We start from the raw sequence: 25661 nt of genomic DNA, 5'->3' as shown, positions 1-25661 counted from the left end.
GGCACGCAAATGAGCCGAATGCAACCTCTCATTAAGATAAAGGTGGGCCCATTTACAAGGTAACGGAATAAAATAATCATTCCCCTTTTTGGGGGCTTGGGGGTGGAAAATTAGGACGTCTCGTCTTGTGGTCTCAAGTTGTTGAGGCTCAGTAAGGAAATTACTTAAGGGGATTATAAGACAGCTGTTTGTGAATTGAATGGAGTGGGGACTGATTTTTACAGTTCGTTTTCCTGTGTAGCTTTCGGCTTAGTACTCGTAGATGGATGAAAGATTTTGTTGGAGAATCTTACTCGTGTGACTTCGGTTTCTTTATAAACTTTTCGCTTGTTATTTAAACCAAACAAACCTAGATAAATGACATTTGAACGCTAGTCTGTACGTAACTAGAAAAGAGGCTTATTACCATTATAACCTACATTTAAGTATCTACTTACACTTGTTTTAATGGTATAACGTAACATAACGGTACTAGAAATTGATTTACACCAACCTATAAGTGACACCTAATAATAAAGGTTTAGTTTAGGTTCCCCCTTGCTAAGTAACTCTTAGTAAAGAGATAGTTAAGGTTAGTAAGTAAAATGGTCATTAGAATTCTACAGTTGTCTGTAGTCTAGTGTCAAAGAGATGTAGAACACCTATTCTCGACTTTGTCACATCACTAATTGACCTAGCGCAGCCCTAACCTTGACATTCCAGTGACGTTGATGAAAGAATTCTATTTTTGAATTGAAAGTTGTTTATTTAACTGGATTTTACCGGTTAACGGTTCATGGGACGTGGAATTGGTTTGAAATGTGACGTTTTGTTATAATATCAGTTTATACTTTTCTCTTATTTTTTTACTAGCTTCAAAATAATAGGAGTGAAACAACATACATTAAATTGAATTATTTCGATACGAGTCACTAATAAATATTAGCAAGATAACTTACCGGGTCAATAAAGCCATAATTAATAGTGTCCAAATATTTTTTTACTAAATGGTTTTCCAAAGAAAAACACGAAAATTTTGAAAAACGACGTAATAAAGATGTTTTTAAATTAATTCAAGGACTTTGTCTCTTAGAACTAACATCTGCTAAAAGATTTCAACTTTTAGTGAGCCATACATACATTTGTAGTTCTGTGATGTAACTATGTTTAAATGTTTGGTACACTTAAAAGTGTACTTAAAACTATGTACTTAAGTTTTAAAACACAAGAACGCTTGTTACCAAATCCCCCTATTCTTAATTCACCATCCTCCTTCCCACAGCGGTTATACCAACCTACTACTAAACCACATCGACATACTTAGAAATTCCAGTTATCCGGAAAATTGAGCATGAAAATATAAATAATAGGGCGGACCTACCTCCGATGGCATGTCCTCACTAAATTCCCCAAGCCTCTCGACTATTTCGCAGTTATTTTTCGCAAACACGTCGAAAAAGGGTTCTCCTTTGTACTTGTATGTCGAAAGGTTTCGAATTCCTTCGTGTATTTAGTGTATTTAGTTTATTTTACACTTTGAGAGTTGCTGGACTATTTTTGAGACTACCTAGAGTCGTTGCTAGTGTGTACAAAGGCCCGGTTTTTGTTCCCAGCTCATGGAAAGTATTATGAGGCTTTTTTGGATATACTTATTTTGGGATAAATATTTTAAGTAATTTTTTTGGAACTCCAATATAATACTTACTGGCATAAGGCACATACTTATCTAATGTTACAAAAAACTGTTAATTATTATTTATCAAAAATTACAGTAACATTTTTTAATCCACTACTTACTCTTTAAAATTCAACTGTATACTTAGTGTTCACCTCAAACTACGTACGTATGTATGTTTATAGTGTATAATCTACCCCTGTTCCAAATCCGATCAATCCAGCCATTTTGACGTGATTGAATAACAAACACTCGCCTTTATAAAACTAGTAAGATATTATTCAAAAAAACTTAATAAAAAAAAATTTACTCGAATCTCTTAAGATTCGAATTAATTTCAACTATAGCTAAACTATTATACCCTCTATTACCTTCATAATAAAATATAAAATCCAAAAAGGTAATATTTCAACATCAATCAACGAGCTTCTAAATTCGAATTCATGATAGACGTGACGTCACGCCAGGTATAGACCATCACCACTTCGCTACTGGCTGGCAACAATTTATTCGGCAGATGTCCCGGCGAATTATCTTATCTGTGAATTGTCATCGAGACGTCTTGTCAGATGCGAATGAGGGTGCGGCTTCAGTGGTGGCGGATTGTATGAAGTGGAAAAGCTAATATACATATAAGTACTAAGTACTGTACCATTTGAATGTGGTACTAAGGTTCCAACGTTCAGAACATTAATTTTGAATTTGTTATTGAGTTGAGACTAACATTTTGATTTTAGTTACAAATTAACTTGAAAGAGTTAACTAACAAAATATAGATTAGATTAGATTTCAGCCATGATCGTCCCACTGCACGGCAAAGGCTTCCCTACTGTCCTTCCACTCCTCTCTGTTTAAAGCTTTTTGCGGCCAATCCTTGTCATACAAATATAAGTATTATATGTTCCACCCATTCTTAGCTGAAAGTACGAGTAGGTGCAATTTAAACTCTATTTCGATTTTCACTTACTAAAATGACATCATACCTTGTATAAAACGTAGTAGTCATTTGTTGTGTTGTTAATATCATAAAATGAGAAAGTAAAATTAATATACCATTAATAAAAAAAATTGGCAAATTTTCTTATCCGAGTCCGCTCATCAGTCAACACAGACTAAAAAAAACATCGCTTACACTGACACCACACCCAAAACGGCCGAAGTATTTGAACTTTTTAATCGAAAGACTTTGAACAGTGAGCTACAGGGTTTATAGGTCTGTGGAGCACAATTCTCAAGTTGATTTAATTTTTGGAGGGAACGAAAATTTTGACGCACTTACTCTCAGGTTTGTGGGTAATGGACTTACTTTTTTGTGGCAATTTTTATTATAATGCAATGAAAAAGAGTTGTTTTTGTTTTAATATTTATGTCTTAAAAGATAGATAGTTAATAAAGCTATAAAGCAGCGTGTTTAAAGACAATATGATTTGGCAGAGTAAAATCATAAAATCATATTATAAAGCTGATGAGTATGTTTGTTTGAACGCGATTATCTCCGGAACTACTAGTGCATTTCACCTCATCTCACGGATAGTGCATTTATCAAGGAAAACTGTAGGCTATATAATAATACACTGCGATCCAAACGACTCCAACAGAGCGCATGAAACCATACATAAGCAGCTAGTATATTCATAAGAGCCGGTTAATAGATAAAGTCTTCACTAGAGACCGGACAGCACCGATTTTCGATAAACCTTAAACTTTTAAACTTACTATACCAGGAAATTATGACAAGTCCTTTAACTTATAACTTATAAGGCTTTGCTCTCTACTTAAAGAAGCCCCATAATCCAGCCAGAGCAGCCGGACTGCCTCTGCCTATTGACATATTATTCTGTGCTATTGATGTTGATCCACATACATATTTCAAAACCGAAGAAAACCCTTAAAAATCCTACAATATATTATATGAACAATATTCCCATTGAACCGTACATAAATCAACGTTTACAAACGACACAAATACCATAATAATTCACCCCTCTACCTCTATAATGGTGGTTGAAACCCCTTCGCCACTAAATACACATTTTCCACTCTATTATACAAAGCGGCCTTCGGATAAATAATATTTATAGTTACCCCACAATCTATGCTCGTGATGCTTACTGGGGTAAAATAAACATGGCTTCTATATTTAATATAGATATTAAATTAATGGGTTGTGTTGTTAGTTAAGTGGCAAGTAATTGTTTTCGGATTTAAACATGACATATCCGAATACTCAAACGCTACTCAATTTTAAGACGCTCTCAAAACTAGTTCTGTCACTATCAATTCTTTATAAAATGACAGAGATAGCGCAATATTTAAGTACCACTTAAAATTGAGTAGCATTTCAGTATTAGGGCAATAATGTAATAAGTGTGGGAGAGTCATGCTTCGGCTCGACCGGAGTGATAACACGGCCTCACAGAAAACCGACGTGAAACAAGTTGTGTGAGTGAGGTTACCGGAGGCCCAATTACCCCCATTCCCAATCTTCGCCAACAACCCTTAAATTTCTAACCCCCAAAAGGCCGGCAACGCACTTGTAACGCCTTTGGTGTTTCGGATTGTCCATGGGCGGCGGCGATTGCTTAACATCAGGTGATCCGTCTGCTCGTGTACCGGCTTATACCATAAAAAAATGATAACGAGGTATTTTCTTTTAAGAACCAATTAATAAAGAACCAATACTAGGTCATTGGACCTTAAACTTACAAGAAGGTCTTACAACAGTCTTCAAAAGTTAAAACCTAAGGCAGGTTACAAGAAGTAAGATAATTTAATACTCCTTAAAATTTTATACTCTTTAAAAGTCAGAAACTGTAGCAGACTACTAGAAATTATGCCCTACATGTGATAAAGGCCCACTATTGTAGGACATAACAATCGAACTATGAGAACTATGCACTATATAAGCCTCTTTATGTATTACACAATAACTGACCTTTGTGATTCTATAAAGCTTACAACCACCAAGCCAAAGACCTGAGGTTTTTAAAACATTTTATGCTTCAGAACAGTTTTGTAAAATATTTTCTTACATGGTTTTCTTCTCGTTTAGTTTACTTCGTATTTATTTTCCGTGTTATTTTTACTACTTTTATTACCGTTTGTTTTAGGTGATTTAAAAAAGGAGATTAATTTAAACGTGCACGTATGTATGTGTGTGCGCTATTATCTGACGTTTCACTGAACGGATTTCGATGCAGGTAATTTTCAGACTTAAGATAGGCTTTTAGGTATATTATGTGACTTAAAAATTGAGATTCGCTCTTTTGAAGGCGGTTCCATTTTTTAAGAGAAATTTTATTTTTTAATTACTGTAATGCTCATTCTGCTACTACTACTACTACTACTACAACATTGTATAATGTTGACATTCGTAATTATTTCTGTTGTAAAAGTTAATGGTTTGATACCAACATCATCAAAATCAACTTCCCCTGAAACCTATGGGCCTCTTCTCTCTAAGAAAAATAAGCATCAGCATAATTTCCGCGCTTGGCAGATAAGATAATATAGATCGCAACTTAAAAGAGGGCGCTGCTGTCTCTGTCGGCGGCTTTTACGACACCTGCGGGGCAAATAAGGGTGTAAAAATATATATTATACTCTTCCTTTAACATATGTGTCGGCTTAGTTTATGGTTCATACAATTAATATTAGTATAAAATTTTTGGAGATAGGTATCATTCAAACATTTCATTTTTAAATATAAAGAAACTTTACAAAAAAAATAATTGACTTCACTGCAGAAAATCGGTTAAAAAGAACACTAAAATGGTCAAAATAACTTTTATTTCGGAGGTCAGTATTAAATAAGTAATAAACAATAATGAAAACACTGAATTTCAAAATTAAAGTCGTTTTGATCCTTTTTACCCGACTGCGCCAGAAGGAGGGTTATGTTTTTCGAGTGTATGTATGTATGTATGTATGTATGTAAGTATGTATGTATGTATGTATGTATGTATGTATAATTGTTTGGCACGCTCTACAGCCTAAACGGCTTGATGGATTTTGACTTGAGAGGTGTCGTTAGATTCGTATTTACTGTGAGAGTGACACTGGGTATATCAAAATAATAAAAAAACAAAATGGCGGATTTTTGGCGCCAAATTCGAATATTTCTCATTCTCTAGCCTAAACAACTTGATGGATTTTAACTTGAGAGGTGTCGTTAGATTCGTATTTACTGTGAGAGTGACACTGAATATATCAAAATAATAAAAAAACAAAATGGCGGATGTTTGGCGTCAAATTCGAATATTTCTCACTCTCTAGCCTGGATGGATTTCCGCTTGATAGGGGTCGTTTGATTCGTATTGAATGTGAGAGTGACACTAGATATATAAAAATACAAAAATAATAAAACTAAAAAAAAAAATTAAATAAAAAAAAGGTAATTTAAAAAACTAAAAAACCCGACTGCGTTTCTTTATAATATTAAAATGAAAAAACCCTAAAACAAGAAAGTCATCGTAAAATTGAAGCAGTCGGGACCCATTCTACAAAGCCAGCCGTATGTACCCATATTTAGAATGGGTCCCGACTGCTTCAATTTTACGATGACTTTCTTGTTTTAGGGTTTTTTCATTTTAATATTATAAAGAAACGCAGTCGGGTTTTTTAGTTTTTTAAATTACCTTTTTTTTATTTAATTTTTTTTTTTAGTTTTATTATTTTTAATGTTCTTTTTTAACCGTCTTTCTTTTTTTCTTTTATAAATAGAATGTTTGAATGATCCCTAACTCTCAAAAATATTGGAAAGTTAAAATACCGGGCTGTATACTATAAACTGTATCAACCAATTGTTTCTTAAAAATTCTTCACATTCGAGTTGAAAATGTGAATGAAAATCCTTTTCATTAGTCGGTGTTCCAAATAAAGAACGTATTTCGGGATATTTGGAATGATCATTAATGTAACAACACCCACACGATTTAGCTCTAGGTAGGGTTTATTTCTTTCTATACAATCCAGTATCCAATTGAATCACAAATACAATTTGTTGGAAATCTTAATTTGATTGAACGCCCACGTAACCGGTTTCATCAATGTTGAACTTTAACACTTATATGGGAGCGATGGAAGCAATCCTCCTCATACCCCAGCCAACGCAGGAGACACTGCAAGCATCAGGGATCGTGTGACTATCTCCGGAAACTGTAAGTGCGGATCTGCGGACGGCAAGCAAGGATAGCTCGCATCCGACCAGAACCAGACCCGTGCACGTCCTGAACCTGTTGCGTTTCGTTTACGCCTCAGAGTCACATCACCACAGATGGGGCCCAGTAGGGTGATGCCCGATACGGAGCTGGGGATAACGTAACAGGTTACCGGGGCTCCAGCTCAAAGCAGGAGAAGGAACAGGATGTTTAGTCAGTAAGAGTCTGACCCTCCCTCCGGCCTTACCCAAGGCAAAAGAAGTCATTGGCTGATTTTTGCCCCTCAAAAAAGGAGACTAATATATTGTCACGCTTTGTTTTAAATTAATAATATAGGTAACCAACACACTTCCAAACGCCCCAAAAATTCCTACGCATACAAAACACCACATAAAATTCCAAAGACAAATTCGAATAATTTTGGTCCAAAGGTATTTTCCAGAATAGCCACCGTTCCTAAATATAGTATGAAAGATGTTCGTTTTTAGCTGTGTTGGGGGTACCTGCCTTGCGGTCGTTGCAGACGGGCCACAGCACACTGGCATATACGCTTCTTGTTACCAGCAGTGAATGCGACTCACACGTTTCCTTATGGCAAATACTAACAATGACCATGACTAACGTTTACATAACTTATCAGAGGGCGTAGTACGAGTTTGTTTTACGTTTAAAGTAATTGAAACGAGAGTGCGTTCGGGTCTCTGATTGGTTGGTCCATTCGCAACTGCCAATCAGAGCCGAGCGCCGAACGCGATCTTGTTTCGTTTTCGTTCAATGTATAGCAAATTCATACTAAGAGCAAGTACAGCACTAATGTAGTGCACTATCACAACCATGTCACTACATTAGTGAACTATCAAAAATTTAATATGTAATTAATTATACATAATGGTCCAATGACATTAGTTCAAAAGTTATTGTAGCCTTCATTGCTTGTCGCATGCTACGACTATCTTTGTGTTGACTTCCGTCTTCTACTGAAAGTATCATATACCTGAGGCAGGTGACTCGTCTACTTGGACCTTTATGTATGGTAGCCTATGTTGGGTAGCCGCGCAAAGTAAACAGAGAATGACCTTTTCAAAACCCCGGTACCGTCCACACGTTCACCGGCGAACTTTTATTAATTTATGAGGTAAAACTGGCCGTATTTTTGCCAGTTCATTATTGCTGTGTATTTTAGTATGGAGTAACAACAGCGTGGAACATGTTTTGTCACCGTCCTTTCCACGTGGAAAGTTGTAAGAGCCGACTAAGGGTTACTGTTCATAGAACTGCATGACATACGTTCGGCATTTGACGAATACAAGACGTCTTCCAATTGTCATGAATAAGTCAATTAACGAGTGCGTGCGTAGCCTAAAGGATTACACATTTGATAGCTGACTATCAGTAGCAGCATCAGATGGGGCCCACTAGGGCTGATGCCTGATACAGAGCTACGGAATACCTAGCGGGTTTACCGGGGCTCCGACGTAAAAAGCAGGAGTAGAAACGGCGTATTACATGATATTCGCCCCTCAAAAATATAAAAATAGGGCAGTAGCTCTGATAAAACTGAACATAAATGTTCAGTTTTATCAAATTTTATCAATGGCGTCAATTCGCCTTCCAAGCGCAGAGATAATGGCAAATCCTCTTGTATGTAGAGGAGACACAGTCTAGCGTTGGACTGACAAAGCCTGATGGTGATGCTGCTTCATTCCCTACCTTTTTACGTAAAAGAAAAAAAGTAACATAGTAACAGAAATACTTTTTTAAAACGTAAAAGAAATGTGATTCGGAAGACCTTTTCTCTTTCGCCAAACAGTATCCGATTTCCAAACAAATTTTAATTACTTTCTGCTGACGCTACGTTCGTTTTTAGCAAACAGCGGCCCATTCAAGTGGATCTTTTTTATGCTGACGGTACAACATGTTTGTATATCGTTGCATGTATAGTGTTGTAGTATTCAAAGAAAACTAGCGTTGTTAAAAACTGGATAAGTGTAAGTCGAACGCAAATAAGTGGTTTTGTATCTATAATCGAAGTTTGAATACTCTTCAACGTTCGAGTAGTGCGACTGCCGAACAAGAAATCTCGGATTCGACACCCGGGCCCGGTAAAATATAATTGTTTTGTTGTTTTTTTTTTATTTTAAAAAATCCATCAATAATAACACGTACAAGAAACAAGTCACTATTACGTAGGATTATTGAAATAACTCGATATTAAAATGTGGGGTACATCTTTTGGGAAATCGGGCAATTCCACAAAAAAGATACAACATGTTGCCCAAAAGAGATTGGGAAGGGGGGTTATTGGACCTCCAGTAAACTCACTCACACAACACAAGCGTCGATTTTTTGTGAAGCCCATTCGTCCCGAAGAATGGTTCTCCCACACTTTTCAAAACTTATTCTAACTCCGCAGTCACTAAATAGGAATTTAAGATGTTAATGAGAGTCAGAACAGTTTTCAAAGAGACAAAACAACTGTTTACCGAAACATAATATCCTTTATGTACTTAAGTAATCAAGCAATAAAGTACAGAGCACTCTACTTTATAATCTCAAGTTATTGCCGTTACAAGTTATCAAATTACTGAGTTCTAAGTAATTACGTACAGTGAAGAATCATCAGGTTAATTTATTATGTAAATCGTTCCCTTTTGAAGTATCTGAAGTTTGTAAGTAAACTCGCGTCCAAGTTTGTTTGGTTTCCAGTTATAGTTATAAACGGAGTTAGTTATAAATTGAGTAAGAAGAGACTTTTTAAGACTTTGGTTGCTAAAAAAATCTGTTGAAGGCAAATCTTCTGCTAGTGCCGGTCTCTTTTGGTCCCCCCATGGCGTTTAATGTATTAATCGACTTTAAAAAAGGAACTTGGCAGAAAGCAGGTTGTGGTCAAAAGCAGACTCATCAACGCCTAAAAATTTCCTGTATGTATGTATGTATCTTTGTGCGCAATTATCTCGCATTTGGCTGAACTGATTTTGATGTAGTTGTTAGCCATTTTTCAGACTTAGGAGAAGGCTTTAAAAATATTATCTTACTTGAAAATTGCGGCGGTAAAAAAAAATACCTTTTTTTAAAAAAACAAAGATTTTTCTTTCTGTGTCCGTTGAGAAGGAGATTCTAGCAGTTTTAAAAAGTTGTTGACTTAATACACATAATATGTTAAGTCACATTGGTAGGTTACAAACCCTCATACATGAGAAACAGGCGTCTTAAAAACCGGAGTAAACATCTATTTATTATTCTACACTTTGAACAGCAAAATAACATGGCACGGCTGCTTCCTCCCAGTGCACTCTAGCATTGAATATTTATTCTGATCCGAAAACACTATTGGAAATGACTTTCAAATTAAATATGCGACACGTAGCTCCGATGTTCACTGCAAAATATTTCATGCCAGAACCATTTCAGTTTCAAGCACTTGAATTTTATATTGGAATGTAAATCATAAATATTATTTTATTAAAATATTAATATGAAGGTTTAAAGTGAAATAATAGCGAGAGTTTGGTGAAATATATTTTGGCGAAGAATCATCCTGCCTAGGCTACCAGGATATCAAAACTTTGGAGGAGGTTAATCACAATAGTGACAATGGAAAACCAATTTGAGAGCACATTATACTTTACTTTCCACATTTTTACTTAAAAAAATACTTACCGTTATTGTACTGCCGCACCGCCCCAACCCAGCAAGTAAATTGTCATTTAAATTGAACTTTAAATCGTATATATATAGTAATATCATTCGACAATGATATATTTTATAACGTCAATACAAAAAAGGTGGGTGGCTAGCTCAATGTCCTCTTGAGTTGCAGTCAAGGCGTCCTTGCGCTCCCAGCGAACGGACTACTAGCTGGAAGCATGCAAGCTACGTGCTTACTACTCGCCGACTGCAAGGTTGCACCTCGCGGGCGACGCACCGTAAGCACGGTAGCTAGCGGTAGCCACAAGCCGTGCTAACCGAGCCGAAGCCGTGGTTGTTAAATATGCTTTGACCTTAACTATTAAGTATTATCTTATACCCTAGCTATACATGAATCTCAAAAATACGATCAAGGCTTTCAAATGACAATTTTCGTAAGAAAAGCCAAAACCCCTGCAATACTATCCGAGCTATGACTAATAAACCATCCGAGTTATGCCAAAACGTTCCTAACCGCCTTTTAAGTCAGTCACCTTCACAGGCAAAATGACGCATGAAATAATGTCTAAATTAAAATTTCACTCATCGTAACTAATGAAATGATCGTGGCAGCGAACCGTGACGTCATCGGCAGTGCATCGCCACTTCTACGTCAGTGCGTACCGCAGCGTGCCAGCGCGGCTCTTGTCATGCGTGTATAGGGTGATTTATATTTAGTAAAAGCACGGTGCATAAACTAATTTGAATTAGTCGATGAAGCATTTTATTGGGAATATAATTATGATAAACATAAAATGTTAATGAATGAAATAAATATCAGGTTCAATGGCCCAGCAGCTTGTTAATATGAAGTTTTCGAATTCAGTTTAATATTCATAACTAATGAATATGCCAGATGAATGGGAGTACTATGTAACCTGTAAGCAACTTTATAGTCTTTGTTTTAATATGTTCTATAGTCGGGTTAATTTAACCAAAATACGTCCAGAGCAATCTTCCGTAATTTCTCGTTGAAGTAAACGATTTTTGTTAACTAAAAAATCACGGTTTACTCTCGTAAATTAATGGGAAAAAGCTCTACTTGTTTAGCCTAGTCTAGGCTGCGCGACGTCGCCGCATCTGCACATGATGAAGAGTCACTCTCTGACTCGAAACTAGTAGAGCTGTTCTCCAATAATTTACGTGAGTAAACCGATTTTTGATCGAAACGCCATTATTTATTTATTTAAGGAACATGGAGGACTTACAGCTAAAAGAAACATATTAGGAACAGAAAATTATAAAAATTGCATTAAACAAAATGCTTCACTCTGTATATTTGCATCTAATAATATCGCGCAGATGTTGTGCAACGGGTCGCCGTCTGTACTCGCAGTCATTGACATTAATTACTTTGCCTACATTAAATTATGATGTGCAGTCTGCTCTTTAGATATTATGATAGCCTAGTACTTCATAGAGTGAATAATGTGATGTAGGTAGTCATACTAGAAATCCCGTTATAAAAATTACATATAGAGTTGATTGAAATAAAACTTTAGCCAAATTAAAGCTGTTTTAATTAAGAAAATATAATATTTATTTCTGTGGAACACGGGATTATAGAATTTCAAAATCTTTTACTAAATATTTGGTCCGAAACAAAATTACCAACCGGAATTTTACTTCTACGAATAAAATAATGTCAATTTAGTCGCAAATCTATTAACTACAAAATTCGGACTGCGACGGACGGATATGCTTTGTAGCTACGCTACGTAAATGTACTAGCTAAGCTGTAAAACTATGTGATCGTTTCCACTGATAATAAGCTATGTAGCTGTGCGAGAAAGATACACAACTCGAGTATGCGATGTATCGATAGCGGAAGCTATCCATAGCGTACATCCATAGCACGCATCTTTCCATATAAAAAACATAGCTTAGCGAATTCCATTTCCACCAGTGCTAAGCTATGTGTACCAATATGAATTAGAGGTGGATGCCAAACGCATCCACAATAATGTAGTAAAACACAACTTTATAGCACCCTAAGAATGTAACTAACTAACGCATCTGCCCCTATTTTCTGAAACCTTCCACTATTTTAAATGACCCGTATCTTTACAGAAGAGATCCTGGAATCGCGCACAGCGCTGTGGATGTCAGCGGACGGACATATGGTGCTATATGCTACGTTTAATGATACCCTGGTACACGAGCAGAAGTACCCATGGTACGGAGCAGCGTTGGACACTGATGACCCTGCTAAGGTAATTTGAAACTTAATTTGTTTAGACACAAAGTTGGTTTTTATTTTAAAAAATCATCTGGTAAAAGTATGTTGTTATAAGTTTTTAAAGTGTGTTGTTTTTTTTTTCTGTGTGTAATTATAAAAAAAAAAAATTTGAAGTAAAACTAAATTATTTTAAGTAAAAATTATATTTAAAAAGTTTTCTACAGCATTACAATTCTTAATTTAGTATATGGCAATGGCTCACCCCCTATTACATGGGACTTATAACACAAATGGTGAATATTGGGTGTACATTGTATAGCGGCCTACCCCTTCGGGGATAATAGGCGTGATGTTACAATATTACAATTCCTAATTTAGGAAAAATATTATATTACTTTCCTTTATAAATATGTTTTCTTTCACCCAGACGTACCCGGAGATCAGAAGCGTGAGGTACCCTAAGCCTGGGACGAACAACCCCACAGTGACGCTAACAGTCGCCGATATCGCAGATCCGAAACACATTCGCACTCGACACCTCACACCGCCCAAAGTTATTATAGAAGAGGGGTAAGTTTGATATATTTTACTTTCGAATAATCATAAGCAGAAAAGTAAATTAAAATTACTAATTAGGCTATGAAAGTTTTCATCTATCACAAGAAGAACCATTTCTTAATCTTTTTAGGAATAACCTCCTGCGATTTTTGGTCTCCTGGTTGGATACTAGGATCCGCTGTGGACTACGTAGTGGATTTACCGGGGCTCCAGCTCGAAAAACAGAAGTAGGAACGGAGTGGTTTTTAGTCAGTAAGAGTTTGACACTCCCTCTCGCCTCGCCCAAGGCGAGAAAAGTCATTGCATGATTTTCCCCTTAAAAAAGGGAAGATACTAGAGTAAAACGAAGAGTTGAGGCTCATGGTTTAAAGTTAACAATTGCCTAAAAATGCTCAGTTCTGAGCTAAAATACCCAAAACAAATTTATAAAATATAAATGTATGATGCTTATTATGAGATTTTATTCCAATCCGCCAATACTGCGCATTATTACAAAATCCCTAGTTCAATTTTATCTACACTAGCTACATCGCATCTCCATATAAAACGAAGAATATGAACCTCTCAGCAGCTTTAAGCCGCTGCAAGCTCTAAACTGCACTAGATAATTGAGCTAAATACATGGATATACAGTAGAACATGGAATGGTCTTCCTTGCATTGTTATATGGTATGAAAAAGTGCCTGACATCATTGGCTTGATTCACAAGTCAAACGAAGTATTATTGGGCTGATTATTTTTTTTCCGTGCTAAATTGTCAGTGTGCTTGAATTGTATGACTGGTGGAGGAAAAAATAGTGAGAAAACCTGGACTTATAACTTCTAATTATAAGTTTGAAATCACCAACCCACATTGAGCAAGCGTGGTGATTAATGCTCAAATCTTCTCCGTGCGAGAAGTGGCCTTTGGTCAGCAGTGGCCACTTATAGGCTGTGGATGTGAAAGGCAATCGAGTCCTTGATATCATAACATATCTGTTTAAAATAGATCACTTTTGTATTGTAAATGCACACCACATAGAAATAAATCATTAGCCACATGAGTTAGTAGATAATAAAACAAAGTGCTGCCATATCTAGTCAACTAACAACTTTATATCTGGAACTTTATAAAATATGATACAACATGTTCCGTATTTTGTTTATATAATACATACTGTGTAGGGTTAACTAATATCAAATAATATTTTACTTCGTTCATTTTATATCGACCGAGGTAATAAGTATTAATTTATTATTGTGCTAAGAATAAAACTAATGAGTATACAAAAATAGTTTCTTTGGGAAAGTTGTTTGTAATCATGAGTGTAATCACGTGTTTAAATATCCTTCACTAATTACCATTCATCCTATAATCCTTTTTGAGTAGAGAAAGCCTGGCCTTCCTGCTACACAGTCCAACGGAAACATTAGTGGCCATTAAAAATGAAGATCCGACAGACAAAAATTCTTTTGAGTACTCTATTAGAAAACTATCTCTATTATCACACATATAAGTTATAGGTATTTTCATTTGTTACAGTGACTACTATTTCACGAGTGCCCAATGGGTGTCTCTCACAGAAGTATGTGTGGTCTGGCTCACGAGGATGCAGAACTTGTCCGTGGTCTCCGTCTGCAAGAGTCCTATGTGGTACTGCCAAGAGGTAAGCTGGTTATTATAGCAATTTGGACCTTATGACTTCAAAAATAAAGATAGTTATGAAAAAATCTTCTCAGGTATTTTTAGGGGAGATGATAGCAAATGTCGTCTTATAAATTAAGAATAAATATAGGCAAAGAAAGAGTTCATTTGAATAGCCAAAAAAAAAGTTTATGTTCCAAAAACATCCCTTTTACCTCACGTAAACATTTTTTGCCAAGATAATAAATACTCCAGTACTTAAAATACGGAGCAATAATTTCAAGCAAAAAAGAGCTTGTCATAAAGTACTATCGCAGATCTTCGCAAATATTCTCTATTGAAAGAAATAAAATTCGCAAAAAGGTTCTTCCGAAAGAAAATTGAACAAGAAACTGTTTTTACATTTCGAATTCGATACCGTTTTCTATTTTAAATTCATATTTCGAAGCTCGTTTTTTTTACAAAATGGCGCAGGAACTCTGTAGTGTATTTCAATTTTAAACATTTTCGATTTAGAACGAAATTCAAAATTCAACTAGCAGTTGGACGAAAATTGTTATAGAAAACATTTTTATATGTATTTAATGCAAGATGAGGCTCGTTTTTTGACATTATAAAATCTGTTAATCCTAAGAGAACAGGATAAAACACATTAATTAAACTCGCATGTTTTTGACAGTTTCGTTTTCGAAAAACCGAATAACAATTTGCACCTTCCTTAGGTACTTTTAACTTAATACCTAATCTGTACCCTTAGTACGAGTTTGATTTATGTTGAACGAAAACGAAACGAGAACGCGTTCGGCGTTCTGATTGGCCAGCGCAAATAAACTAACCAATCACATGGCCGAACGCGCTCTCGTTTCGATTACTTGAAACGTAAAGCAAACTCATACTAAGGGTACAGATATCTGTTTATTGCTGTGTTCAATAGTCATTTCTATTTACCATCAACAATTAACTCCACAGGTATACAGGATATCCTCAGGGTTAGACGGCTGGGTGGAATCAGCACCGTCTCCTCTCTGGTCCGCCGGTGGTGGTGCCCTAGTAACCCTGGCTCCAGTCAGGGATGGACCAGCTGGGCTGTTCCGTCATATTGTGAGGACAGAACATAACTCCCATGGGCCCAGAGCTCTGCCCCTCACTCATGGGAGCTTTGATGTGGTCCAGCTACTAGCTTGGGACCATGCAAACCAGCATATGTAAGTAGTTTAGTATATTTTATCAAGAATAGAAGAAGAAGAAGAATTGAATTCATATAAATGTTTTACTTTTTCTAGCTACTACTTGGGCATCCCAGAAGGAAAACCAGGGCAACAGCACCTATACAGAGTATCATCCGAGGCGCCGAGGCCGGGCTCCCCGCAAAAACTTCCATACTGTGTTACGTGTAATTCACAGGTTTGTACTATTTGCAACTAACTAAAGGTACCAGGAGAACATAACAGCTTAAGAGTGTCATTTGAAACGTATAGATGAGCCACAGATGAGCATTTACATTCTTTCAGATTTTGAAAAACACTATACATAATTGTTTATGTTTAAAATAGACAATAATTGATTAGGTATACTAAACAATAAAAAGATTATCGAGACTAGGGTACCAGAATAAACAAAGAGTTCATCACATGAATCAAATCAAAGTTTATACGAAGCCAAATTGCAAACAAATGATGTCCACATGATTGCTATTAAATGACATTTAACGTTTATTTCGATACGTAATGGCGCGATGCCAGAATGTCGTAAATAGGATACGCATCTGCAGTGGATGGCAGACATATGGAAACAAGATGGAGGGAAATGTTACATTCAGATTTGTGTAGGATTGTAAACTCATTACTATGCTATACATTGCCATAAGAAGATTAGAACCACTAACGACTATTAGATCGTTTGAATACTATTGAGTTTTATTTAACTGATTCTTATTTCGATTTATTAAACATTCTTGCTCAATGGGGGTTGGCGATTTCAAACTTATAAGCCAGGTTTCCTCACGATGTTTTCCTTCACCGTTAGTCAGCGGTGGCTGGTCTTAGAAACCACATAAAACTTGGAAAAAGTGACATTGGTACTTGGCGTTGGTAGGTTTTGAACCCGCACTCTCATGCACGAGAAGCGGGCGTCTTAACCCGTTGTAAGCCGAAACGCAGATCTACGCGAGACACAATGTGTTTTCTATTGTTGTCTTATATACGGCATACGAGGGCGATACCTCCCGGCCGGCTTAAGTAGATATATCAATTAATCATTTATTTATTATTGCATCTTACATTTTATTTTTCCCTATAGCCATCCCCGTCAATAAACCTAGAGTACTACGGCAGCCTGGCTTCGTCAGGCGACAGTACGTGGGGCGACAGTGACTGGGATGAAGAGCTGCCGCCCACTTCCCCTTCTCCCAGCAAGAAGAAGAAGAAGAAGTACCCTGGTAAGCATATAGTACAATAAACCTTTTAAAAATCCCATCATGGAAGAAATTAGTCGTCATGTAAGATTCATCGCTCCTACTCTCTTTCCACGGATGTCATAAGAAGTTAAGAGTTTGTTTTACTTTCAACAAGATCGGCGCTCTGATTTGCCAGCTCTAATGAACCAACTAATCGGAGCCCTGAAAGCGGTAACGCTTCGATCTTGTAAAACGTAAAACAAACTCGTACCAAGCCCTCAGAAGTTGAGCAGCAACACACTTAAACCTTTAAGATTTACTATGATCTCTAACCCACTATCACAAGTGGAGATAATTTTAATGAGGAATATTTCATTAATATGTATAAAGCAAAAAAAAATTCAGTTAGTACCTATTTGAAAAGATTTACTTTGTCGATTTTGCTTTTAAAATCTCCATTTTTCCAACGTAGATGGCATGCCCCAGAACTTGCCGTGCCTCTACCACGAGGCGCACTTCAGTCCATCATCAGCGTACTTCGTGCTGGAGTGCCTTGGACCTGGGGTGCCTACGTTCAGTCTTCATAAGACTGCACTGCCTGACCCAAGACTAATCGCACATTTGGAGAACAATACTATTGTTAAGGTAAGTGCAAATTAAACTTCTTTGTTTTTATGCTTGCCTGGTACTTTGGCCAGCAGATTTAGGAATTAAATGCGTAAATTCACAAGATACTTAAGTTTTACTACCTTTTTAATTAATTTTATAGGAAAACATTTAACGTTTGTCATAAAGTTACTTAATTTAAATTTTAAATTCTATTACTTTAAGAAGTCATAAAATAACAAAGTTATAAAATGAAAACTGAGATTTGGAGTTGGGCTTATAACAAATCGCAGGTACCTTTACTACCTTACACTAATCATACCTAAGGCGAATCGCACACTGTGTTTTGTATTTATTTCAGAATTTGACAGAAATAACAAAGTCAAGTCAAAGCCAAATCATTTATTCCAATTAAACCATTAATACTTACGTACGTTTGAAACGTCAACAATGGAATAAACAAATAATAGTCGGTCAGTCTGTCCATCAGTGAATCTAGGCGCTCGTTCCAAAGTGTACCATCGAATGGAGAAGAACGAGCAAGAAACTCCACAAAAAATACATATTATATACTTAAAAATTGGTGTCAAAAGCAACTTAACTTGAACAACTTATACATTGTTTCAGTACAAGAGTAATCATAATATTTGAAATCGCGGAAATCGTCGAAGGATAAAATCCAGCTTAGCTATTATACCGGATAATCTCGGTTGCCACTACGGATCGATGCTTTCATACTTTTTTTTACTTCAAAAAGCTGAATTTCCAACCTTTTTGCTTATCCCATCTATTTTACGGTACAACAAATCTTATGGAGTTTCTTTTTACACGAGTTTTAGCAAACAGAATTACAAACTGGATGATTTTTGGCAAAAGTACTGGGGAATTTTGAAATAGAAATAGAAAGTACTGGGGAATTATGAATAAACTTTAACACAAGTTATACATACAAGTTCCAACTGAGGGTGGCATTCTCAGTGGAATATTATTTTTTCCGTCATTAAAAACAGTTTTAGACCCTGACCTGAGTCGCGACGCTTCATGCAAGCGGAATCCACTGCGCACGAAACAAGTTCTGCGCCGCATAGTATGCGCGCCCGCTTGCCCGCACATTCAAACAATATCGAGTATGTGACTGCCAAACAAATATCTCTGTATGATTCCAAATCGGAAAATCACAAACTTTCGTTCAGTTACAGATTCGTAATATCAAAAATATTAATAATTATTTATTCGTAGGAGATAACAAAAAAGATACAAGAGTAGGTACCAAATATAATACGTTATAATAAATAACATCCAGTTATAATACAAGATTATATTATAACAGATGTACAATAAGAAACTAAAGCAATCGTTTATGTATTTGGCTAAATTGGACAAGATAATGAGATAATGATACGGGATGAAACAATGCTGTTTTTGTTGGTAACAGTTTGCTTCCAAGCTGTACCAATATGAGAAGAACGAGAGTATAAATAAACTTCCGTATACTCACTATATATAATTATATACCCACCAACATAGAACCTATACACACTCCATGCTAGTTGTATTTATATACATAATGTTATTTTGATAGCAATTCTAAGTAACCTATGGAGTTTCTTGCTCGTTCTTTTCCAAAGGGTACTTTGGAACGAGCAAATAGCTTCACTAGAGGACTGACCGACAAACAGACGTTTTATTTTTTTTTAATATTATTATATTTGCTTTGACGTTCAAAAGCGCCTTCCTGGTCTATTTGAAATTAATTATTTTGACTTTGACTTTAAGATAGAAGAGAGGAGTATACAGTCAATCTTCAGATTGCATCATCCAGAGATGTACACTATCGATCATTACCTGAAAAATTATGCTTTTTAGCATTGATAAAGCCAAACACGCAAATCTAAACCCTAATATCATAACCTCAAACTATATTTCTCTTCAACAGGAAAAGTTAGCGTCAATAGCTCTGCCGACGCCCCGTACGTTTTCGGTGCAGCTATCCAGTGGGCACGCCGCGAGGGTGAGGCTACTCCTCCCGCCAGGGTTGAGGGAAGATGAGGTCACAAAGTATCCACTGGTGTTGAAAGTGTGAGTATTAAAACTATTAACAACTTACAGTTCTTTTCTTCTCCTCTAATAATATCTTCTGATTTATTTCGTTGCGGGATCCAAGACAGTCATTCATGTCCCTGGGACGCGCCGGACTTCAATGTTCCGGTGTTCTCATGTTTGTATCTACTGTAGATCCTGGCTTACAGGAGTTGCAGTGGTATGGGAGGTTGTGGCAGGCTTGTCCCATTAAAAGGAAATAACAACTTACTGCCGTACTCAGAGATATTTAACGATTACTTAAACTATTCCTTAGTAACGATTTTGTTAAATCTCTCTAGTATGGCCACTAGTGACTTTCCTTTTCTTTTTAACTGATGGTTAATCGTTTTTCCTAACCAAATAATGGTAATGTCCAATAGATAATTAGCTAGTATCAAACATCCAAATTGAACTCACGCTTCTATGGTCAAAAAAGGTAGCCATCCATACTATCCGTACTTGCAAGTATGCAACTTTGTAGCCAATACAGTGGATCTAGTAATAATAAAAACGTATAAATCGTCCCCCACTAAATTACAAACTCACAAACCAATGAACACCGAAAACATTCCAATTCTTCCACAAAGTTAAGCGTAAATGTAAAATATAACGGCACTTACATTTTATACGATTGTTAGTCTAGTCCTGCTATAGACACGCTATAACAGTCATTGTTAGAAAAGCAATAAGACTGCGAATAGCTTGAGGTGTAACAAATCATTTGGACAAAAGACAGAAAATATATCTGATGCTTAACATTCCTTGTGAGTAATAAGAGATATTTATGAGCGAATTTATTACTGTCCTTACTTTCTTCAAACAATATTAATTTTTAGCATATTCTACTGCGGTTTTTGAGTCCGAATTACTCGTTAATTTATCACCATGACTGTTCTTAACAAAGACATTGTAACGTTAAATTTATGTTTGAAGTTTTGGTAATCAAAGTTGGTAAGATCGAACTGTTTACTACAATATGCGAGCGATCATAATATACAAACTTAACTGAAAAATAAGATGTGTGAGGAAAGGATATTTAAAACGTGATTGTACTCATGATTACAAACAACTTTCCCGAAGAAACCTTTACTCATTTTTATATTGATTGGTTTTGTTTTTATCACAATAACAAAACATCAAAATATGGCACGCGCGTGCGTTCGTATGATCAGATGCCAATTATCGGAAGACTAGTTGGTATTTTGGAACTTTACCCGCACGTGCTAATGAAACTTTCTTGTTTAATCCTTAACTAATTACCAGTCACCCAATATACAAAAAAAAGACTTCCTATACAATTACACCTAATTCTTTCTTCAACAGCCACGGTGCACCAGGAACGCAGCTCGTAACAGAGCGTTGGTCCCTAGACTGGGGCTCGCTAGCCGCGGGCGCCGGTGCCATACTCGCGTCGGTGGACGCGCGCGGCGCCGGCGGGCGGGGGCTCGGCGCGCACCACGCGCTACATCGCCGGCTCGGCACCGTCGAGCTGCAGGACCAGTTGGAGGTCGCCGAGTAAGTTAAAGGGAAATAATTTAGATGATGTTGATATCGATTTTTGGTTTTAAAAAGAGGTGTTATTTTAGCTTTCTGTTTGGCTTTAGTCACTATGGAAGAGAGCTCATCATCATCTGCATATCAAATTAATATGTTTACTGCAGTGTCTCAGCCTGTTTCGTAACGCATTCCTTCCTCTTTCTCTTGGTAAAAGACAGTATTCTGCAAATCAACAACACAATATTATTCATGGATTCACTATATTTATATTTATTGTAAAATGTTTTATAATAACTATCGTAAGACATACTAAATTAATTAAAAAACACGGTTTACTTACCTACGTTAAGGGAGAAATGCTCTCCTAGTTTTGAGTCACAAACGTCGCCGTGTCTGCGCACACTGCTCATAATGAAAAGTCCCTCTGTGATTCATAACTAGTAGACCTCTTCTCCATAAATATACATGAGTAAACCGTGATTTTTTATTTATATTTTATTGTTATTACAACGGACTGTCGAACAACCTTGATAGAACCTTTCTTAGGTTTTATTAATACGAAACCTTAACACTAATCTATATATGTACTTACCATCGAATACGTACACAGGACCATTGAAACTCAGTACTCACTATAAATCGAGTCGTTCGAGAGAGCCAACAGTCTAGCTAGTCCTACACTCATATAAAATGTACAAGCACTTTTTTTCGTTCCCAGTGGGTCTCAGCGTTAGTTCGGACCTCCAAGGCACTTGATGTTGCCTCTCCGCTGAATATTTTAGTGTCAAACAATTTTACGCAGCTGTAAAATCTTGGGTTCTTTTTTAAAAGGCGTTTGGAAGTTAAATAAGTTGAATTATGTAACAACGTTATGTCTGTTTTTCTCTAAGGAGTAGATGAGTTTATAATTTTATTTAGGTTTGGTTGGATAGCCAAACTCGCTACATTAGATTCTAAACTTCATTAAAATATTAACTGTAAGAAAGAAAACTGTTGAAGGCAAAATCCTGCGCTAAACGACAGTCACCAGTAGCCGACGTGACGGTTAACATGTTAAATAATAGGTACTACTAGCTTAACGAGGATACTCAACGAATTTCAAGCTACGACAGGAGCCCATAATGGTTTTTTTTTTATGAAACACGCCGGCAATCGAGCAGACTTATCACCTGATGGTAAGCAATCGCCGCCGCCCATGGACACTTGAAACACCAGAGGCGTTACAAGTGCGTTGCCGGCTTTTTGGGAGTTAGGAATTCAAGGGTTGTTGTTAGGGAATCGGGGATGGGGAAGATTGGGAAGGGGAGAATTGGGCCTCCGGTAACCTCACTCACACATCGAAACACAACGCAAGCGTTGTTTCACGTCGGTTTTCTGTGAGGCCGTGGTATCACTCCGGTCGAGCCGGCCCATTCGTGTCGAAGCATGGCTCTCCCACACTTAAAATGGTGAGCAACATGAGTATCAATTCGCCGCTATTTACCCGATTGTAGGAAGGGTTTTTTTCGGTATTTCGCGTATAGAATTATGGTCGACACAACAATAGACTTACACCCTAAAATCTGGAACTCATAACTGACAAAAGGGGATGTTCAATTTAATAGAAATTCCTTTCATAAATCTTTCTAGGAAAATAAAAGGTGTGACGTCATTTTATACTATCTGTATCGTTACACTTTTTATCCCCGAAGGACTAGACAGAGGTACACATTACGGCACGTAATGCCACTGTACAATGTACACCAACTTTTCACCATTTATGTTATTTATAAGTCCCATGTAATAATGGGTGAACCTATTGCCATATATATATTTTTTTTATAACGTCACGCCTTTAATCCCCGAAGGGGTAGGCAGAGGTGCACATTATGGCACATAATGCCAATGTACACCCACATTTCACAATTTATTTTGTAAGTCCCATGTAATAGGTGGTGAGCCTATTGCTATATATTATACCGGGCACATTTCCAGATTCCGTGCTACCACTGAGAAATTTTCGAAAAACCGAAAAAATCCCAAAATACTTTGCCCGACCCGGGAATCGAACTCGAGACTCCTTCCCGGCAGTCGCACTTATAATCAGTCAGCCAGCAAGGCAGCCATTTTATACAGACAGTTAGCAGTTATGTTATACTCATATTCTTTATTTAACCTTCTTTCTCCCCAGGTACCTCAGGGACTCCCTCCACTTCATAGACGCGCGTCGGGTCGCGGTATGGGGGCGAGCGCACGGCGGCTTCCTCGCCGCCCTCGCGTTAGCTAGCACGCTGAACGTGTTCCATTGCGGGATCGCATTGACGCCCATCGTACGCTGGCGGTACTATGGTGAGTAATGGATGGTGAAGTTAGCGATAGGGTTGTAGATATTTAATGAGTTTTACTAAAGTGTAAAGTGGTGTTTTTTTTTTGTATAGCAGTCCTTTACTTACTAACTAGTGCAGATCTAGTATTTTTAAATATAAGACTTTTAACGTAAGCGTCCACAGGCCCGCCTCGTACACATATTAAGCATTCCGTATGACGTCATCAGTACGCATCGCATGTAGGCATTGCTGATGATGCGGTCCGTACGATGCGGATCAGTGGACGCAGTTGTAAGAGTTTCTATACAAGACAAACTAAAATCCGGACGCGAACCTTTATATAGAATAGAGTCAGGCGTTACTTTGCGGAAATCCATGCTATAATGCATTATTCCGCTTGTAGACGTATTTTCAGCATGCGGTGTGCAGCACCACCCTCCCATTGCCAATTAAATGCTCACACAGCAGAGATGCAACACAACAACACACACATAACACGCAAGAACGCACTCACACACAACCAGAATGTTTTGTTGCGTCTCGTGTGTGTGTTGTTGTGTTAAAACTTGTTTTTAAAGTCTCAAAACTATAAAACCTCTTTTGTCCCTCGTGTCTTTGTTTAAACGCGCGATTCTTCAAAAGCTGTCCAATATTCTTGTTTGCATCTAAAACTTGGATACTTGAAAAATGACAAAAAACTTGCTATTGGAACCACAAAGGAAAGGACATCACCCATTTTGATCTTGACTTTCAAATTTAGACCAAAATTGTACTAAGCATGGGTTCTTTTGTTCGTACTACTAAATTGAAATCATCAGCATTCAGCAAAAAATCCCACTATTTTCCCGAAGCAGTAACCACAAAATCCTATCTAAAAAGGCCAGACAACAAAGGATCTGAAAGTAGGCAGTCACCTAGTAATCGAAGGACGATTGTAATTGGTATAAACAAAGCAATCTGCCGGGGTCTAATGGACCTTAATGTTATTTTAATGAAAGCTGCATGACTGACTATTACGCAACCCACTTGAATTTTGTTAAGGATAGTACACATTAGTCGGCCGTGTGGTAACGACAAAATGGATAACATTAGTCACCATTTCTGCTCTGTCTCAAAGAGCAATCAGACCATCACAATTGAGGCCCAGTAAAGCTGATACACGATACGGAGCAGGGACAGACTTTTAACAGGTAGCCGGGGCTCCGGCTCGAAGAGCAGCGGTAGGAACGGGGTGTTTTTTAGTCAGTAAGAGTCTGACATTCCCTCTCGCCTCACTAAAGGCAGGAGAAGTCGCTGAATGATTTTCTTTCCAATTTTCCACTGTCATATTATTTAGAAATTAAAAACTAATTCAGTTAAAAGGCAATGTAAACAGTTTTTTACTTTTATTTTCTTACCTTGTACAACCTAACTTGTCCTATAATATAAACATCAAACTACCCGTGACACTTAGACACGACAACCAGTACTTATAAAGCGTGGAGATCATAATCTCCTTGCAATTGTGTTGAAGATCGTAGTTTAAGTCTTTAACTGCTAATAGAAAACTGTCGAAGGCAAATCCTCCGCTAACGTCGGTCACCGGTGACCCCCGTGGCGTTCAAAATATTAAAATGGGTAGCAATGTGTACGTACATCGACTAACATCGATATGAAAACCCATCTTCAGAGAGTGATGCTGTCCGATCCCTACAAAATACCCTTATTCGACTCTTACGACACCCTCGGGATAAACATAGAAGGTGACAAATATATTTCACGTACCCGTCAGCAAAACCTTGCCATACGCATGTATCTATCTAAAATCCATAGGTCGCTGGTTCGAATCCGGCTCGAAGGACCATAAATGTAGGGGCAATGTCGCTTCTACACTTGCAATTGTTGACTTGTTGGTTGAGCAATAAAACAGACCGT

At 37.1% G+C, this 25661-nt stretch overlaps 1 protein-coding gene across 4 annotated transcripts in view; it reads left to right on the top strand.

Annotated features, from left to right (window-relative positions):
• LOC118277061 (inactive dipeptidyl peptidase 10) overlaps window positions 1–25661 on the top strand; it is a 183826-nt gene that overhangs the window by 142761 nt on the left and 15404 nt on the right. For all 4 annotated transcript variants that reach the window (XM_050696444.1, XM_050696447.1, XM_050696446.1 and 1 more), the window contains exons 7-16: window positions 12571–12713; window positions 13107–13249; window positions 14760–14883; window positions 15831–16066; window positions 16145–16265; window positions 17160–17298; window positions 17729–17901; window positions 19799–19941; window positions 21268–21459; window positions 23612–23769. In XM_050696444.1, the coding sequence (XP_050552401.1) occupies window positions 12571–12713; window positions 13107–13249; window positions 14760–14883; window positions 15831–16066; window positions 16145–16265; window positions 17160–17298; window positions 17729–17901; window positions 19799–19941; window positions 21268–21459; window positions 23612–23769 (1572 nt within the window). The remainder of the gene's footprint in view (window positions 1–12570; window positions 12714–13106; window positions 13250–14759; window positions 14884–15830; window positions 16067–16144; window positions 16266–17159; window positions 17299–17728; window positions 17902–19798; window positions 19942–21267; window positions 21460–23611; window positions 23770–25661) is intronic.

This window comes from Spodoptera frugiperda, chromosome 10 (genome assembly GCF_023101765.2).
Source record: "Spodoptera frugiperda isolate SF20-4 chromosome 10, AGI-APGP_CSIRO_Sfru_2.0, whole genome shotgun sequence".
NCBI classification, from domain to species: domain Eukaryota; kingdom Metazoa; phylum Arthropoda; class Insecta; order Lepidoptera; family Noctuidae; genus Spodoptera; species Spodoptera frugiperda.
The sequence above is the reverse complement of the archived record's forward strand: the minus strand, read 5'-3'. Positions and strand labels throughout refer to the sequence as shown.